Consider the following 20,475-nt stretch of genomic DNA (forward strand, 5'->3'; position numbering starts at 1 on the left):
ACTCTCCTCTCCATTATTCCAATGCTTTATTCAGGGTTTAACTTAGAGTGTATTGGGGAAAATTTACGAAGGCGGCCGACAGATTTTATTCTCCTCTGAATGTCTGATTTTTAAACATATTCCTACGTTTTTCTTTCAAAGTTAGCAAATCATTCTGAAATGGAATTCCATTTTATTTATGAAGGCGCATATTAAAATTACTCATATAAATTAAATACTATGCTACATCATTTGAAAATAATTATTTTCTCCTTTCGAGAGGACACTCGTTCTTCTTCGAATAATTCTCTGTCTTCCCAATGAGAGCGACACAACTGATAAATACGTTGAAGCATTGAAGTTGTGTACATTATCGTAAATCGAGAGGCACTAGGTTCATTCTAAAGTCGGGCGGATGCAGCCCGCTCGCCTAACTGGCGTTTCCGGTGGTCCCACTCTGCGTGACTCCCCGCACTCCCTCCATCACGAGCCAACTAATCCACCAGGGTACCCCCACTCCCTTGTCTCACGGTCTGTCGCTCGTTTTTTTTCGTCTTTTTCTCTCTCTCTCTCTCTCTCTCTCTCTCTCTCTCTCTCTCTTACCCATTGAAAGCCCAAGCATGAAGAGCACTATGGACGAACCAACCACGTCACATCCGTTCACAGCTGGAGTTTCATTCTCGAAGCGGCATTTGCTCGTGGATTTTTCAATGCGAATGAATCTTACAATTTCACGATCATTGATTTTCCATGAGTTTTCATTCACAATTATTTTTTTAATTGATTATTCTTAACCAAGTGGCTAATAATATCATGTCAATTTTAGTTTTCATCAAATGATAATTAAATTAGATATGTAACACGAATGATTAAAGCAAACAATTCATTAATAAAATTCCATGAATCGGTGGATTACATACAGTACTGGAATAGTCATTGTTCATTTATTAACCAAAAACCAATTAATTGATTGTAGCGATATTAGAAAGTTGTTTGTAATGAATTAATTTGAAGAAATTTAATTTCAGGTTTGAAATAAATATGTTAATTTACTTATAAAAATGTTAATAATTCATCTATAAAGAAGGATATTAATAAAAATCATAATGCTGTGTCAACAACAATTATTAAATGCTTTTAAGCAATCTAATGGCTTAAATGACTTAAACATGCTAACCTCCCGCGACTCTGCTAAATAAAATTCTTCGCTGCGTCTCAGCTCCAGAATAATTAACCAGGTTCTCTCTCGAGTGCGACGACCCATGTTCCATCCATTCACGATGTCTCTCCTCGGGCGATTGAGGAAGAGGGGAACCGGCCAGTCGTAAATCCATTGGAACGAATCTCCACCGGTTGTCCTCTGAATCACTACCCCTTCTCCGTTCCTTCAGCGTATGTTTACCGGTTTTTATGGTCTACTTAACGTTCGAAGGAAATTTGAGTTTCTGGCTGGTTTAGTGAATACCACGGACATAGGAAAATTGATTAATGACAGAAGACATGCACGATCACCGAAAAATCAAGCAGAAACAATGAAGCGTAATATAAAAAATATATAAATATAAATTTCTCTATGCAGTATAGTTACCTGGAACTGGAAAGTTACATCGATGGTCTTGTGGCGAATGACGAGACATTTTTTGTATCATTTTTTTCAAATGTATATTTACAAGACATATACAGAGCGTATAGGCTTAAATTTAAACTTGAAGGGGAGATTTGGGTTCTTTCATTCGGCGAGTTTCGTTTTTATTTTTTTAAATGTAATTCTTTAAATGTATTCTCAGCTGTTAATGATTTCATCAATGGCAATCATTCCATTCAGCGGATGAATGGAACATTTTCCGTTGTATAAAATAAAGTCATTGTTGAGAATATGAATAACTTGGGATTATCGTTCACAATCGCTCATTCACTCACTCACATCTATCTACCTTAATTTTTGTATTGTTTTTCATTTTAAACATCGGTTTTTTATCATTACTTTATACATCAACGTGTCTGCATACAGAGTACAGTTTTAACATTTTGTCTGTGGTACGTTCTTCATTTTTATATGAAACTGCAAGCTGAAAGACGAGGAGTAACATCGAAGTAATGGAAAATATCATTCATTCTTGCAGTTCCATGTCAACAACTTTGTAAAGCCCTATATTGCTTGTGTGTATATGCGGATTGTTTAAATTATCTGGCTCTTCTCGTGAAGCCCAAGCAAAGCGGAACATTCGCAAATCTCAGCTTCACATTTTAGTCACATTCACTTCAGACTTGAGTCCCTTCAGAACCAATTTCATTTTTTTATGTCGTTAATTTTCAACTTTTTCCATTAGTTGTGAAATAATTTATTAAATTAATTTTGAATCATAAATACGGCCTCAAATTGAAAGTAACAGCATGCTAATTGAAAGCACAAACATTGTGCTTCGATTTATCTTTTTTTTCCTGTAACCTTTTTTCCATTATTTTGCACACATACACACAGGCTTTCCCCTGTTTAAAAAAATGTAATGAATAAGTGTCATTTTGAAATGAAATAGCGATACCACATGCAAGAGGAGACGAATCTCTAGGTTGTTCCATTTTCTTCATTTTTAACAATTTTCATTTATCCATTTTTTTTTCTTATCAGAATGAGGGAAAAACCTGTATCCTCGTTTCCCACGTCGACGAAACGTTCACAAGACTAGATAATACTGGAAAGAAAATTAATAGTCAAACCCACCCGACGCCTTTTTTCATTTTACCGCTCTCATCATTATACCACTGTCAAATATTCTGCCCGCTCGTCTACAATCGCTTGAAATATTTCCATCCCCACTGGAAATTTAACTCTCCTTTTTACAAAAATTTCCGACAATCATCGAAAATAAAACTAGAAATTCAACTTCACATTTTTAATGGTTACTACCGAATGTCAGTGATTTTACAAAACTTGGTTTTCTTTCAATGAAAAACCAAAAATACCACCGATATATTTCTCTATCTGGAGCCTACTGCGGTCTCACATCAAATCGACGACGCCCACGAATAAATTAAACTGTAGAAAAGTTTTTGTTCTTTCATGTTTTCTTTATACAAATGTAATATACAATATATATGTAATTTCTTATTTTTCGTGTTTTATTAATCCTTGCATATAGTTATTTATATATTTATAGTATATACTGCTATCTATGCGGTAAGTGTCGTGTAAATGTCTCTGTTTTTTGTTAATTTTCTGCATACGTGTGACGCGTCAAATGATCCTTTTTCCACACTCCCTCAATGCCCAGGGAATCGCAAAATTCTCCCTGGAGGAGGAGGTTTTCAACGTGAAAATAAAAGAAACAACCACCGTCACACAAATCCTTCGGTTCGCAGTCACTTTAAAAAGATATAATAAATACAAAAAAAAGGGGGGGGGGGAATTAGACACTTGGGCATTGAAAAATAAACAGTTCCTCTGAAATCGCCCCTTAAATGCAACTCTTGTACTAATTGCGCACTTGTAGCTCCCAAATCGTTTCTTTCGAACGACACAAAACATAAAAAACCACTCCTATTAAATCCTCACTTTGGTACTTTCCTTTTAAAACGAATAATCCTCACATATTTGCGTTCTTAAAACAAAATGGTAAAAATCTCACAATTCTGGCGTAACAGGATCGAGCAGTCTCTTCTCCGGATCCCTGGAGTCCCTTGTTACAACAATATCGTTGTCATTATGCCTGGCATTGGGATCACACCTGCACCCCTGGGCAGTATGCCTAGCGTAGCACGCTTCACAAACAGTGACGCACCCTTTGAGTGGCCAGTAGCACAAAAGGCAGGGTAATACCATGGTTAATGCAGCCAGACATGCCCATCTAGCGCCCTTTCTCGAGCCAGAGCAGGAACAGGGCTCGTCGGCGCAGCTACCGCCTGCCTCAGAGTCACCACCACTGCCAGTATCACCGCAGTGATAGAAGAGCCCCTTAACACAGCACAGACATGAAGCGTAATCGAGAGCAGTCTCGGCGGAGCAAAAACAGGTGTTGTCACACAGCCAGCGGCTGGGAAGTGGCGGTGGTTCTCTGCAGGATTCGCACCTGCATTTACCACAGTGATCGCACATTATAGATACACTAGGATCGTTGGGCCGAGGAGCAATACTGCCAGTGCCAGTGGTGTTGGCTGGCTCCTTGGTGAATGACACAGGCTGTTTGGTAACAGGTGTACTAGGTGAGGACTGTAGAAGTGTTTGCTGATGCCTTCTAGGATGGAAACGTGAGTCATTCTTATTATGATGATGATGATGGTGGTGGTGGTGATGATGATGATGATGGTGGTGCCTTCGTTCGTTCTTCAGGCATTTTTGAATGGTATTCACTGTCTGGTGTTGCCTAAATGGCGTTTCCACGTACTCATTGACGGCTCGCTCACCGTCCGGACGTGGCACCGTGAGGGTTACTTCGCCAACTTGCGTTCTTTCTACTCCACGTGGTGAAGAGACAGGCTCGCTCAGGACATTTGTCAGTGGCAAACGTGATCTAAAACTGCTCGATGTTGATAATGGAGGCAGGGGTGATGTCAGTGGTACCGCTATGGTCGAAATTACTGGCATTTGCTCCAGTCTTGGTGGTGGCAATGGTCGTGAGTGATCATGGCCGTGGACGCGCGGCAAGTTACTAGTAGATGAGCCGCTTGAGGCCGACGAGGCCGGCCGTGACGGCGTATTTTGTCCATTTGTTGACATCAGTGGTATTCCTCCGCGGAGGTCTAAACGCTCCGGCCATCTTGGGCTCGACACAGCCTCGCGATTTCGTGGCTGTTGGTTATCTGGTGATGTGAAACCAGTCTCGTTGGTACCAGTAATCGAATGCGATGACGGGGGATTTCTAGGTGATGACAGAGGTGATACGGGGATACGTTCATTCCACGATTTTTTTTCGGATGCTGATGGTGATGGGGTTGATGATGAACCTGCACGCACTGAGCAACCGGCAGCCGGTGATTGGGGAACGCGGGGGCGTCCATTTGTCTCACGCCCGTTAATCCCGCGCGCACGCACTTCATCCCCACCTGCAATCATTAAGAAAAAAGATGGTTCAAGGTATTGTTGGGGGGGGGGGGATGGGTTTTTGGATGACTAGGGGGTCATATTTTCGTTAGGGGAGAGATTTGGATGGAAGGCAGATGTCCCAAAAGGATGAGCCACCCAGATCTCTCAGGGGAAAAAAAATCAAAGATGTGTCATTAAGGCAGAGTGTTATGGGACTAATTTTTCCCATATCCTATATTTAATGTTAATAGTTTGATTACGTTCCCTCAATAGTGATAAAATCAGTTTCAAAAATATTTCAAAATTGCATCGTTACCCCAGAGTTGAGTATTTCTATTATTATTGCGCCCGCAGCTATTTTTGTCCGACGTTACAATCTATTATTGTCCATTATAAAGATAAACTGGCGTGTACCATTTAACGTATAAGACGACCCACGCTGAATTAACTACACTAGATATTTCAAGATCCCCGTATCTCCATAATGCCCCCTCCTCTTTCATTATCGCACTTCAGGCATGAAACTGAAACTATAAAAAAAAAAAACTTATGAATTTATTTTAGAAATTATTCTCATGAGACTAATCTATAGTGGAAAAAGTAATTTTCAATAATTCGCAATAACAAATCAGTTGCAAAATACATCTAAATTTTCCCTAATTCTCCCACCTCAATTTTTACCTAATACGATTCATAAACATTGAAATTGTTCATCAAGCCTAGGATAATTCTCAGTCAAACATAAGCTTTAGGGCCGTATAATAAAACGTAAATGAGAGAAAAATCTGGAGTTGGTCAACTGGTTTTGTGAATAAAAAAATCTTGAAATATGCATAAGGAAGGAACTTCAGTCATTCGCAGTATGCTCCAGGTAAAAAGCCGAGAATTCATTTTCTTGAGGGGTTGTCCGGGGCCATGCGAACTAAGAGAAGAACAAGAGAAATAAAAAATGGATGCAGGTCTAACCCCAGGTAAAGTCAGTGGCATCCACCGGGCGCTGAATGAGACTTCTCGGGAATTCGGGGCAGATGTGTGCAAAACCCCTCAAGACAGCCAATGAGAAAAAAAAATTTGAATCGAGCAGAGGAGGAGAAGGGACAGATGGTCGTTCGCGCACTTCTCGATACCGTTTTTCAGTGGGGAGAGGCAACCTCCTGGGCGTTTTCATTGTATTATATCTCAAACCACCAGGTAAATCAGACAGAGATCCTTGCCATATTTTTTTTCTTTGCTTGCCTACCTTACACGATTTCGGGTTTCTTTGGGAAAAAAAAACTCCATACGTTGTCATTCTTTCAACGAATTGTTCCAGCTTCAAATGAATTCATTAAAATAAATCATCTTTCCTCGCACTCCAATACACTACAAATCGTTCCATTTACTTATCAACGAGGGACAATTGTAATTTTTGAAAACCTCTCGTTTTCTTTTCATTTTTATTTTTATTAACGTCGGGTCTTTATCAAAGCTGCCTTTGAATATAAACGTCTCCACGCGAGTTTTACTCTCCCCCCCCCCCGCTCTTTCTCCCTCTCGCTTTCTCTCTCTCTCTCCCTCTCTTCTCGCTCGTACACATGTACACAGTTATAATACATAGATACTGAGTTAGCTTTGTGAGACGGAACGAGAAGACAGTCTCGTGTCTCGGTGGGCGCCTGATCGTGGGCGTCGTGGTGCCCAAGGCGCCCACACTGTTCGCCCACGCGACCCGGGTTATATATCCAATGCTGTTTCCCCTTGGCCCCTCATCGAACGAATAAACTGCACGATGAGGCCTACTTTCCTCTCCTCGACTTATACAAATTTTTATGAGAAAAACACGAAAGAACAAGGTTTATCTCAATAATTACGTAGATAATTATATGTATTTGGAAGTAGGTACCGTACTTATTTTAAATTATGTGAACGTTATGAATATCGTGAATTCCATGCCAACTTCAACAAAAATTTGGATGATTTATGAAAGTAATTAAGGTATTTTGTCCATTACGCAATTTTTTATTTATTAATGGTACAAGTTGGAGACTTCTCAACCTCCGTGATGTGACTAAAAGAGATAATCGATTAATTTTCCCAATGACAGTGACTTTTCAGATTACAAAGAAATTATTGAAACAGTAAACTTTTGAAGAAAAATGGAAATTCAAAGATATTTGTTTATTTCTACTAATAAATCCTTGAATTACGTTATGTATTGTATATTAGAATCAGTGATGATTCATTAAAATTTATAGATTAATGTATGTTGAAAAATTAATCAAGTTGACATAACAGAACATTATCTTGCGTCAAATTTTCATAATTTAATTGCGAACCCAGTAATCACGTGAAAAGATTTTTTTCTCACTTCCTCGCAATTTTTCCCCACTTCCCCAACGACCTGGAAAATTCCTTCAGATGCTCCAAAAATTCCCCACGTGTTGAAAACAATGATAAAAAACATGGACTTGAGGCCATTCTCATCTATTTGAAAAATGAAGTTTTGAAAACTTTATTCTGCACTGAGAGAGGATAGTTCTCATTGGTATCTATCTTGAGACTCTTCCATCCATCGTATAATATGGTGGCGGGGGTTTGGAAACAAGCGTACCATTCAGGCCGACGCTCGACGAATGGAATGTGGCTATCGGGGACCTCAAGCCCAACAGTCTAGCCCCCTCCACTCGCGCCTCTCGTATGTGTGAGTGGCTGCGAGCGATTGCCACAGGTCAGAGCCTTCGAGTCAACTACACACAATCGAGTTGAATCGCCAAGATAATGCCTTGAAACATTTTTCGTAAGCGATAGGCAATGGGAAGCTGTTTCACCTACTAAATAACTGAATGGAATTGTGTCAGACTCCCCTCTACCACTGAAAATCAGAGGAAATGTCAATGACGAGACGAGCGGTTCAAATTGGCCGAAATATTCTCAGAATGAAGAACAGGAAAAAGGGATACTCTTCCATCCATAGAGGGGCGGCGATTTTCTGGGTAGAGTCGTCACATTTGAGGGAACAATCGACAGCCTCTGAGGATTTTTCAGGAAAAAAAAAGGAAAATTACCCGCAGGATGTTGTCTTCCCACGGAAGTATTCTCGTCCGTCTCCAGTACTGCTGAGCACCCCCACCGGCTCAGGAACCGGTGCACCAGCCTTCTTCACCGTTTTAATCCAACACTTCACTTTTAATATTACAATTTCCATCTGATACTCCAACACTTGAACAATTCAACTCTCTCGTTGCTGCGCTGGTTAATTTGAGCCGAGTATTATTCATTAACGCATATTCAAGCGGCCTGTTATGATACGCTGATGCTAATTTTTGCGAAAGCAGGACTAAACGGCTATAAAACAATTCTTTTGGTACCATGTGAATTATCAGAAATTGCACTGATATATAGTTAAATTTCCCGGGTTTCTACAAGGGCGATGCGCGCGCATCGGCCGTCAGCGAACGACTGAATCGTCTTGTGTTTGTGGATCCTATTGGACGATGGTAGGGCGGCCAGAGTGGTAAGAAGAGGGAGTCAGGGGAAAGGCGGGGAAGGGGAGAGGAAGGAAACGCCGTGGAGAGCGATACGTACATCTCGTCGTAATGCCACTGGTGTTTGAGGATGAAGGGTGGCATTGTAAGAGGGGGAAGGGGGGAGGAGAGGAAGGCGATAGGGTCTCCCCGGTGGAGCAAAACGAGACAGAATGAATAAGAACGGAGACGACATCTGGTGGCCGCGAGGCGCATGATCTTTCTGCCTGGGGGTTTTTATGAATGGATGAAAGCTATCATTGAAGTTTCGATTGAATGGAAGCATCACGCGCACTCTACGCTCAACTACGAGAGTCGCGGTAATAGCCCGCGGGCGGGAATTTTGAATGAATTAAGGACTGTCGCGTAAAGCAGTCAAGAAAATCAATTTTGACTTTTCGCTCTTTTTTCCATGACTATCTCAGAATTTAAGACAGGTAGTGATATTCGAGATCTGACTAACTGCAATTACACAATGTCGTAAGTAGAGATTAACAATTCAGTTTTCTTTTATAACTCCTACTAAATGATTCATTCAAGGCAACTGAGTTCTTACCTATTGGCCATTGCCACCGGGATATCTATTTGAAATAAGCAATGACCAAAGAGAAAGACGGACCACCCGGGGGATAAAGAATGCCCAGTCCCTGATATCGGCTCTATGAATGTTTGGAATAGAGAGTCCCCTTCGTCCGGTTGAATATTCTCTCTTAATCGCCCGTTTTATCCCCTTCTTGACTTTTCATCCCAGTTCCTGTTTTTTAATAATTCCTCTATTCTTTTACTGTAGTAAGAGGGACTTGGAGCTTGCTCGATTCCGGATGCTTATGGAACTGAAGGCATTAACAGTTTTTATGCGTGGGGCTGTGTTATCTGAGTGATATGGTACCCAGGGCTCGAATATCATTACATTTATCCCTCCATCGCTACTTATTGGCTGTTTCAACTATTCAATCATCAGCATTAAATTCATGTAAATAAAATCATACTTCACTAGTTTAACATCGGGGCTAGGCAAATGAACCAATCGGTGAACGTGAATATCTGCTAATTATACTACGGGATTTCAATGAGTTAAAGCTGATTTGAAAAACTACATTATCCATCATTGATCATCAATTTTCCTTCGTCATACATCTCCAACAATCGCCTGGAGTAATCAAGTGAATCATCTCAATTGACTGAAAATTCCTGAATGAAATATTACAAGTATATTTTGACTGCTTCTGTTATATCATAGATTTCGTATCGATGAATTAATGCCATCGATCGTGGATAACCCGCGATAAAAATAACAGAGATAATTGAATTCCCTCAATTCACATCGCAACTCCAAATGCACTCAGATAATCCCTCTTTAATTATCTCAAACGACAAGATTTTGTCCAAAGCGTTATCTCCACTCGAAACACTCCCATCCGGCAAAAAAAGCTGTAGAATAACATGGAGAGAACGAGAGTGGAGGAAAGACGGAGTGAGGTAAGAGTCAAAGTTTCATATTGGGTGGATAGTATGTAAAAGGAAAAGAGCCCGATGTTTTTAGGAACGCATCGTCCAGCAAGGCCCCCAGGAAGGTCGACCGCCTTCTTCACTGGCCAAGCGTGTTGGTTAGTGTATTCCCAGCCAGGTAAGACGCCTACGACCCACCTAGTTTTCTACTCCTGTGCATACAAACCAAGTTTCAACTCAACCCCGCATAGAATGAGATATCCCAAAACTTATTTTCCAAAACATTATCGTCGATAAAACATATGGTTTCCTATCCATGTAAACAAGAATAGAATGGAATTTGCAACTCTGAGAGAACGGAATACAGCGGTAATGGCGAGAAATAATAAATTAAATGTCCCGTATTCATGGAAAATAATTTCACCATCTCGTTCTGGCAAATCTAAAGCCATCTATATTTACACTACTCACGATATCCATCCTCGTTCAACTCGATTCATTCATGAATCTTTATCTCTGTCGCACCACCGCACCAGTTATCCCCAACCACCGCTCGCTGTCTTCCTCTCACTACACCTCACGTTCATTCATATCCTCTCACTCGCCACTCATGTTTTTTATTCAATAACGTCTACCATCTCTGTTTAATTCCCTCCCGTCTCATTTTTCATGTGTTTTGATAAACACAGGATTTTATTTGTTGAATAAATACAACCGAGGTGAGAGGGCGGGAGACGAGTGAAAAATTCACACGATCGAAAGAGGAAGACGCATCTGTTAACCCAGGGAAAATCGTTGTGGCGTGCCTGTAACTTCGGAGATACCGAAATAGGAACCCGAGGAGTAAACCACGAGAGAGACAAATTCGACCCCAAAGAAAGACATAAAGAGAGAGAGAGAGAGAGAGAGAGAAAGAAGGAGAGAGTTGAATTGTGGAGAGCGAGCTGAGCCCATACACTCCGTCCACGTGGCATTGCCCCAAAGTGACACGAAAATCCTGTGTATCTTTGTTTATTCCAGTCATGGATTATAATTTATTCATTGGAAATAAATTATGAGAATTGTTTTGAATATTTTACTGGGGTAAAAGGTAAAAATCACAAGTCCCAAAATTTACATACAGAAAACTTTCACGTAATTGTGAAAAATGAACAATGAAATGAGTTATGAAAATTTTGCACCAAAAATATTTGGCTAACGAGCAAGGGAGAGCATTCATTGTTGTTGAAATCTCGTGAAGTAGATGTTAGAATCAATTTGAAAATATTTGCTATATTTTTCAGAAGTTTTATGATTTTCTTCGAATTTTTTGGAACCGCCCGCACAATATAAAAAATTTGGCGTATCTTTTTGAGGTAGATTAATCATATGAGAAATGGCGGACCAAATCAGCGAGGTCGAGGTCAGGGGCTATGTTAGAATTGGCATGGAATGGCCCATATATACAGCGATAATGATTGGTGAAGAGAGCCTTCTGGTTAATTAACACGTACTCCAGGCCAGTTACACCGACAACCGGATATCCGCTCAATAGTCAAGATGTTGGTAGCTACTGAAATAAAATATATCTATTCACAGTTAGAAAAGTACTCTTGCAAGTCAAATTAAGTATAATGTTAAATTTTCGTGACAGCGGATAAAGATGAGATTATCATTGAAAATTCAAATGCAAAATTCAACAGCCCGGAGAACGAACGGACGGAAGAAATCTAAATTTTAGCTCGCTCTATCTTGCGTCGGACGTTTGCTTCCAGAAGTTTGCGAGAGAGCATTGCCAAGAAATAAGTATCAGAAGCCTACGGTTCGATGCGAAAACGTCCGCCCGGTGCTCGCGTACCACGTCTCAAGAGTTTCAGCATTAGTCGCTGTTTTAATACTCTTCATTTTCAACTTCAATTCAGCAGAAAACAATTCTACTCTTTCATGGAAAAAGTGAAAGTTTTCAATTAACATTGAAGTGAGCTAAAGTGGTAAAATACGTCATTTTAATCATTTTTTAAAATTTGATTCGACGACAGAGGGCATTCATAAACGATAGTACTCGTTTATTCATTCAACAAATGCTGTTTTAATGTCCTATTCAAGCTCATGGGAAGGATGAGTTGAATTTTATTCTGGACGAGATCAAGAAACTGAAATTGACATCTGGTGGAAGAATCACAGCGTGGGGGCCAGCCATCACCCCTTTCTCAAGATCCACGAGGTTGCAAAAACCCTGGGTCTTCATTTTTTTTCGTCCCCACGGCTTCGTCATCCTCATCCTGCTCCCAAAACAGATGTTACACCAGAGATCGTAAACATCAGGGGAACAATAATTCACCTATGAGAAATGTCCGGAATATTTCTAAAAACTCGAACGGCTTTTACCCAAAATTCTGAATAAGCTGAATAATTCAACTTCACAAGCTTCACAGTATGAATTTGGAGGTGTGATTCATGAAGCAGTAAAAATAGTATTTTACGGCTTTGAGAGGAGCGATAAGCTCGCTAATTATACAATGCAAGAACATTTTACAGCGAGTCTTTCCCTGAGCTCTTCAAATGAATCCATAACTCTGAAGTTCTATAAATTGTGAACATAAATGTTCTAATAAAAAAATCTATCTTGTTATCCTGTGATGGAGATAAAAAGATGTCGATATTTGTGTTGTACGTTGCGTATCTTTATTTTCAATTTTCTCGATTGCAAGCAAGAAATGCTCAAAAAACTTCCAACTTTTCCCGAAGTTCTCTGAGAGTTTCAAACTAAAACCCAGCGGTAATTCCCCCCGCGAAACCAGTTTTTATCCTCGGCAAGCCTTCGTACAATTGCTGTCGTACCTCAATAACACAACTTGAAAATCCATTTCCGAAAGCTTACTCCCCCTTCTCGAAATAAATAAAAACATATCCCGAGAAAAAATTTTTAAGTGGATATCCCGCTGTTTTACGGTTTGACCACGATAGCTCAGCTGGGTTCTTCACCAAGGAAAGTAGAGGGCCGAGATCTTCCACCAACAGAGACAGCCAATTCACTTTGGGCTTCTCTAAACACGGAGAACGACTGAACACCAACAAGATGAGAAAATGGACACGATGAAAAAGAAAGAAATAACCGGAGGCACCAAGCACTGAGAACCAACGAAACCCAGTGCTTTTTCTTCTTTTAACGCCGTGTGACAGCGGTGATTTCAGTCAGTGGCGACCTGTTGGTGGTTGTTCAGTTCGGCTCCCGCAGTTACGCGCTTCCACCGAACCTGGTACATAACCAGAGGAGACACTGTTTTCCCCCTCTCCGAGGACGAGCGACGGCGGCAGTGAACATGAATGAACGCACACATTGGTGCTGGTATAAGGGGAGAGGAAACATCAAAGTTTGTGTGTGTATGCGTGTGCGTGTGTGTGTGAAAGAGAGAGAGAGAGAGAAAGAGAGATGAAGAAACTAACTCATACTTGTGCGACAGCCACGTTGGATAAGCAATACAAAGATTGCTACAACAGGGACGAAATCTCTGGGGAACCTGAGGGGGCGTACCTTCGACTGGAGAGTTATATGTTTATTTTTTCAGTTTTTTGAGTCGGACGACAGCAACTGGATTAAACGGAGATGATCATTTTTTCGCCAAAATGAGGAAACAAATTTCCTCACCAGATTGTTGATTGTTTTTCGAAGCCAAAAGATATTCTCCGGGCTTTTCAATCTCCTTCACCATCAGAAACTCGGACGATATTCAGGGGTGCTCAGTCATTTATGACACTTGAGGGGATGCAGAAGTACACAGGAGATGCATGGAGAAGAGCAAAAAATGACGGAGAGATTGGGGTGGTGAGACATGCAACACCGGATATCCTCTAGACGCTATTCACGCAACGGTGCTTGCGTAGCTGCTTTCGGACCCTCTCAGTTTTATTTCTACTTCGGTTGATCAAGAGGAGGATTTATTAAGCGATAATTTAATTGGAAACAATGATGATGAGTTAGATAATGTAAATTTTTCTATAAAAATAACCCAATAGCCTGGTAAAGCGCTTCAGTGTCTCCATTTTGCATCGTATACCACGGCTTGATCGTTACTATTGCGCAATTTTCCTGGAAATGCTAACCACCAAGCTGGGAGGGCCACGATAATAATTACGCGTATCAATTAATTCTTTTGCGGCTTACTGATCAAGGCGAGAACATTCCAATTGCTGCATATCCAGGCAAAGGCATTCATTATTCCACGCTCATAAATTTTCCACCTCAAAGTATTTTTTTATGCGATTCAACAGTGCTTCAACTTCAAACACTTCACCTGCAGTAGTTCCCCTAAATTCTTACATGAACAATCCCATTAAATGAATTCGTTTCAACTCCGCACATTAAATGCATAATAAAAAATAAATGTCATGAAACACGTGTCCTTGACTCCAGCAGCAGAAACGATGCAAACGTCCTCTTTTATTCATACATATTCGTTTTTTTCTCAACTGCAATCGCGACTTTTCTCAGCTGGTGTTTACACGAGTGAAGACACGAGCGTTAATTCATTCTGGACTAAACACACACCGAAGAGTTATCAATGAAAACCGCGTGTGACATCACGTGTTTACGACCTGAGAGAAAATATTTTGTCCCACTCCGTCATGATTTCATCTCTCTTTTCCTCGGTGGCTTTTTTCCCTCTCCACTTGAATTATTGCTGCCCGGTGAGGAGAAAAAAAAACACTGATGCTATTAAATTGTTTTCAGTATTTACGGATAAAGCGTTCACTCGATCCTATTAAATAAAGTCGATAAAGATAAATCTAAGTGTTAAAATTGGTGTTAAATATTCACTGTTTACTACTTATTGGACAGTTTGTTGCCAACAGAGAGAAAAATCGGCAATTGTGTGATTTGTGAGATGCTATTCAGGAATTTTTCAAACAAAAAAAAATATTTCCTGGTTTAGTGACGGCTAAAAATAAATTTTAAATAAAAATGAAAATTATCGTAGTTTCAATGTCTCAAGAGCTGCTGATGCAATTCGAACAGATGAACCCTAATTTTACAGCTTGAACAAAATACCTTTAAAATTACAAGAAATCATTCACCATTATTCAGTTAATTTCGAATGATTAATTATTAAAACTCAATTTTTCATTCCCATCCGGCCTTTTGGAAATTGTACATCTCATCACGCCCCATATGCACCTACATCTTATCAACAAAGGCTTAAAAATAAAAAGAATAAACATCGAAAAAAACGAAGAACACAGTTGGCTCGCCCCCTCACTCCTCAATACAAACACTATCACTCAATAAATACCCATGGAACTTAGGTTCAAAACTTCTTTGCGCGCTTTTGCCGTGTCACACCACTTGGCACGTATACCACGAAAAAATCTATTTTCGGATGCACCGACAAATCACAAGAGGGAGAGAAAACATGTGGCCATATTCCTCTCACTACGAGAGCGCGTTCACGTCCAATCGCTGCCATACGTTATTTTCGCGTGCATACAATATTCGCACAATCTGATCAAACCCCTCCATTTTCCAGTGATTCGATCGATAATTAATGAACAGAAACATTATTCAGGAAAGTATTTGCAACTCGATAGAACATTCGTAAAAATGACAATGACAATTGAGGCAAAAGGCTGCAGGGGTGATGCCGGAAGGAACGTACCAATCGTTAGCGAAAAATTGTGGTGATTTGTCGAAAGTTGACGGTAGAATCTAATGTACAAGTATTTTTTTCCAGTTTATTTATCTCTTAAAGATCATTAAGCATTTCTAGATTCCTCCCAAATCGAATTTCTTAACAATTTCAACTGCATGAATTGAATTTGAATAGATGTGGAAGGAGGAAAAGCCGGCACGATAAAGCAAACCGACACGCGGACCGGATATGACGTGACGACCCATACTAATGAATGTATATTTGCTCTTTCTTTCTCTTTTGCGGTACACTCAGTATGAAAAGAGTCCAAGACGAGGTGGAAGGGGCAACGAGATAACGGGGTTGGCAAAACAGAGATAGCGGTGAGCTTCACTAGAAGCTTCAACCGCACGCTGCGAAAAATTTCACGATATTATTCAATTTCGTTTTCGACGAGAGCAAAAAAGATAAAAACAAAAAATAGAGGCAATAAAATGATATCTCATGGCCAATTTCCTTGGATTTGCCTATTTAAAAAATGAATACAAAGAGATCGAGTGGATTTTTTTTTGTTTCCCCAGTCATTATTTTAGGCGATAAATTGAGGACATCGTTCTTAGTGTTCATTGTCTATTGTTTAATACTAATTTTAATTTATATTCTGATTTCGAATTATTGAAATCCTATTTCGATTATTATTAACATGAGATAAACAAAATCAAAATTAATGACATTTGAATTGACAACTTACTTTTATGCAATCCATGTGTCCTAAAACGATCTAAAAACTAATTTTGTAAATTAACAATGTTCTATTCGCGAGCAATAACCAATAAATACACCATTCATTCATAAAAAAAAACTCATTCAAAGAAAATACTCGAACAATCGAGTACCATGAACCCATTCACCTGGACGCCTAACCTCCTGCTCCACCTGTCCCCCCTGCCCCAACCGGAAGTACTGGACATATGGTCTCAACGACTTAACCTCAAAGACCGCAATTGGGACCACATGTTGCCCTTCGAAGAGTCGACTTGAAAAACTGAAAGTTCTATGAAACAAAATACTTGAATAATTCAATTCATCTAAATTAACCGGTGCACATGCGCATTATGTACGGAACAAGGTATAGATGTGAATTTCATTCACTCGACCCTTCCCCCACCCTCTTCTCACCGACGTAACCGACAGTGCGTCTGCGCATTTAGCATGTATTAACGCAGCTTAAAAAAAAAACAATAATTAAATAGCAAAGGAACATTTGCTTTTGCAAATGGGTTGTTCAGTTAGTTATCACAGATTTTCACACGAGTTCATAATCATCATGATAATTGAGATGGAAATATTCCGTATGTAGTTGCGGATAAGGACATGGGGGAAGGGAACTAAGCGGGGCCTCTTCTGACTTTCTCGTGGCTTTCTATCAGGAGTTGTTTCATTCATTGCTTGATTCCCGTGTACTGAAACTACTCCCCAACCACTGAAATTTTAGCCCCCCCCCTCTCCCCTCCTCCTTGTGCGCTGTTTCCTTTCACCCACCCTCTTTGACTTTTAATGTTGAAACACAAATCGAATTCTAAGTCCGAAGAAGACCAGGACTTTAATCCTCGATATGTCCTTTATGAATGATGCAATTTCAATGAATCAAAATTAATTATAAAATCTGAGAAGCAAGTCTCAATATGGAATTATTTTGGAAAAGTGAAATTTGTATGGCCTCTAGGAATTTTTAAGACATTAGAATAGAAAAATCGATGATTCTTTCTCTAAAAAAAAAAAGAATTCCGTGATTCTTATTTCGAAAACTGCCACAACGACTGTTAATTCAGTTTACTCAATTATCACTTCTCATTCAAATGATTTAGAATCACTGGGCGCCTCCGGCCGTTGGGGTTTTTGGTTAAAGTGCACGGAAATAAACGATAAAATCACGGTATTGAACGTTAAATAATGATAGGAAATGATTACAATTCAGAAGTCAATGGAATTTCAGTAATTCGTCAGTATATTTGTTACCAAACATTCCTGACTCATATTTTTTTTTCATTTCCACTCACCAGGAAAATGTTTGTAGTTGTTATTTTTACTGAGTGTCAATGGCCCCGAACAAACCCGCGAGACAAAATGAAATAAAACTAAATAAGGAAGACGGAACGTTTTGTCAATGACTCATGATGATTTGGTGAAAGTCCAATGGGTTAAACCGTGATTCGGTTGATTTTCAATTACCGAAGAATGTTACAATCTCATCACACGGTCTGTATTACCCCATAGTTATCGACGTCACCCCGAAAATCCTCCTAAAAACTATCTGAGCGAGAGTGCGATTCATGTTGTGGGAAAGGAAGTTGCTCCTCGCCTTTAGGAGCCACAAGAAATCGTTCTTGTTTCCTCTCGAAGGGACCCCAGGCGTGTCCGCAAGATTAAAAACTAAGGGGGAGGGTATACCTTCGTGTAACGGTCACCACTATCACAAGTGCAGATAAATAAGTTTTGACAATATTCAATTATTTTCTGAAGAGTTTCTGCCCATGAGGATTTTCAAATTTTAATTGGAAAAACAAACATTAGAAAATTGAAAAAAAAAAACTATTGGAAATTTTTGAACAGGCGAACAGAAATATACGAAACTAATCGACGAATTGAATTTTAAAGAATAACAATTGACAGCTGAATAATAATTGAAGTAAAAAGAAAAAAAATTCGATTTTGTGGCTCGATTTGTAAAGCCACAGAAGTGTGAAAAGCATTTGTAGAAAAGAAAAGATTGAAAAACTCCAAAATATAAATACAAGAATTTCAATTGAATAGTAATAAGATAATCTTACCGCTTCGACTTGGTGGCCTTGGTGGTGCTGGATACAATGGTGGCGCGATTGATGTAGATGGCGATTGGTTAAGTTGATACCTCACTCCTTGATTGTCCTTTCCCTCATTAATCCAATCCGGTCTACAATTGCCAATTGATTCCGTGTTGACACAGGAACAACATGAACTTGAACTATCACAAGCCGTGCCGGCAGCTACCCCGATGCACCTTAGTGTCGCTGTACTGAGTTCACTGTTTGGCGGCCAGGGTGGGCGCCGCGGGGGCAGCGCCGGTGGCGGGTTACAGTCCAAGGTATCCACACTTCCACACTTATTAATTCCAACCGCAACTAAATACAATATTTCCAATATTTCTATATTAACTACCACACGAAACAAACATTCCCTCGCCCCCCAAAACGACTATCACTTCAATCCCGTTTACCAACTAATTCTCACAATTGTTTACATTTAATGATAAAACATTGCCTGTGTCTGCGGCGTCTCCGCTTTTTTCTCACTGTACTGTCGTTTATTATAAAATCAACCAGCTGGAGATGATCGGTACGCGCAGCGCGTGAACGCAGCGCGCACCACACGATTATCCCGAGGCGGCTCCGCGAGCCCCGTCGTTGAGCCACGATAAACTCTCCTTCACTTTTCAGAGGGGCATAGGGACGAGTGTACAACAATGTGCGGGGGGATGGGGGTACGTGTACAAAGAAGGTGGTAAAGCAAGAGGACGTCCTCTGTACGTGTAGAATACTCAGCGAGAAAATGCGTTAACAGGATAAATATTTCCCTTTATTTGCCCTATTCACATCAAGCCTTATTTTTTTCCATTGGATAATCACTGGATGCAGTCAAGTTCCTTCACTCGATGATTCAACACACAATCATCATGAAATACCGTCGTTTTCCCTCGCGTTCGTTCACCAGAATAGTTAACGAGTTTTTTCTCAGCCTCGAACCATTGAAAAATGCTTTTAACGTGACAATTTTCAACCGCCAAATACCTGTAGAATACGGAGGTGACGGGATATACAACAACAATAACACCAACAATGAGGAGAGGAGAAATAACGTAAAATTTTACATAAAAAAATGAGAATTGAGGGAGAATTAACAACCGATGGCAACCTCGCAAGCGTTCCTCGCACACTGTTCGCCTCCGCAGCTCAACACTCGCTGCCCCCACCACTTCGCGGAAGCTTGTCTTTTTCTCTCCCCTTCTGCCAGTGCAACCGTGTTCACCGCGGGAGAACCATTCGCTGAAGCATTGCACCTCTATAATACGTAATATGCGCATGCGCGTGCTCTTCCCACTCGCTTGAGCAAGCGGCGAGTGTGAGGGGCATTACCTCTTGTCCGAGAGAGGCATAAAGTTGCAGAGGAGAAAAAGAAGGATGAAAGAATTGATGTTGGTTTGGGCGGAAGGGGGGCGGGGGGAGACGGGGTGAAGGTGGTCGAGTGTCGAGGGTGTTGAGGGGCTGAGTGAGGCAGCGAGTAAAGTAAAACGAAGAGAACGGCGATCGCGTAGGTTGTCTCCCGCCAGTAAACAGGCTCCTTCATTCACTGCTTATTTTATACCGTCAGCCCCTACGACCACAGAAATAGCAGCGTGGCCCCTTACTCCTATCGACCCTCTCTCATTTTACATCTCCATCTTTATCTTACGGCTCGAACAATGTTTTTAAATGTTCACGGCACAGGTCGGAGCAGATCTCGTCTCGAGGTTTCACCGCAGCACTGGTATTTTTCGTTTTGTTCTTCTTATTTTTTCGAACGACAGTTTTTCCAATATTTACAGCGAAACGGCGTCCCGGGGGCAATGATCCTCCGGGAGTTGGGCAGTTCACTTGTGGGTTGGTTAGTTGGTTACTTAAAGTTTGGCTTATCGGTGCGGCGGCTGCTTTATCTGTATTTTTCTCTTCAAATTTTTTGGCTTTACTTGTTCATTTAGATAGATGAAATGATTTGACACAATGCGAATGAAGCGGCAGAGGATGATGAAGTGAAGGATACGAAAAGGGAGTGGAAGAGGGGAGGGGAGGGGGGCAATGCATCTTGGAGATGTTCAGCTGGCCTCGGCAGCCATGTTGTGGCG

At 40.5% G+C, this 20,475-nt stretch overlaps 1 protein-coding gene across 1 annotated transcript; it reads right to left on the reverse strand.

Moving 5' to 3' along the window:
• Window positions 1–1,601: 1,601 nt before the first annotated feature.
• Window positions 1,602–19,726, reverse strand: LOC135170794 (uncharacterized). Its single transcript, XM_064136851.1, has 5 exons — window positions 19,695–19,726; window positions 19,223–19,600; window positions 18,890–19,133; window positions 18,389–18,791; window positions 1,602–5,019 (listed from the first exon to the last, which is right to left on the reverse strand). Exons 1-5 carry the CDS (start codon window positions 19,724–19,726, stop codon window positions 3,602–3,604), a joined length of 2,475 nt encoding a protein of 824 aa, XP_063992921.1. The 3' UTR covers window positions 1,602–3,601.
• Between the last annotated feature and the right edge of the window lie 749 nt (window positions 19,727–20,475).

This window comes from Diachasmimorpha longicaudata, chromosome 18, assembly GCF_034640455.1.
Source record: "Diachasmimorpha longicaudata isolate KC_UGA_2023 chromosome 18, iyDiaLong2, whole genome shotgun sequence".
Taxonomy (NCBI): Eukaryota; Metazoa; Arthropoda; class Insecta; order Hymenoptera; family Braconidae; genus Diachasmimorpha; species Diachasmimorpha longicaudata.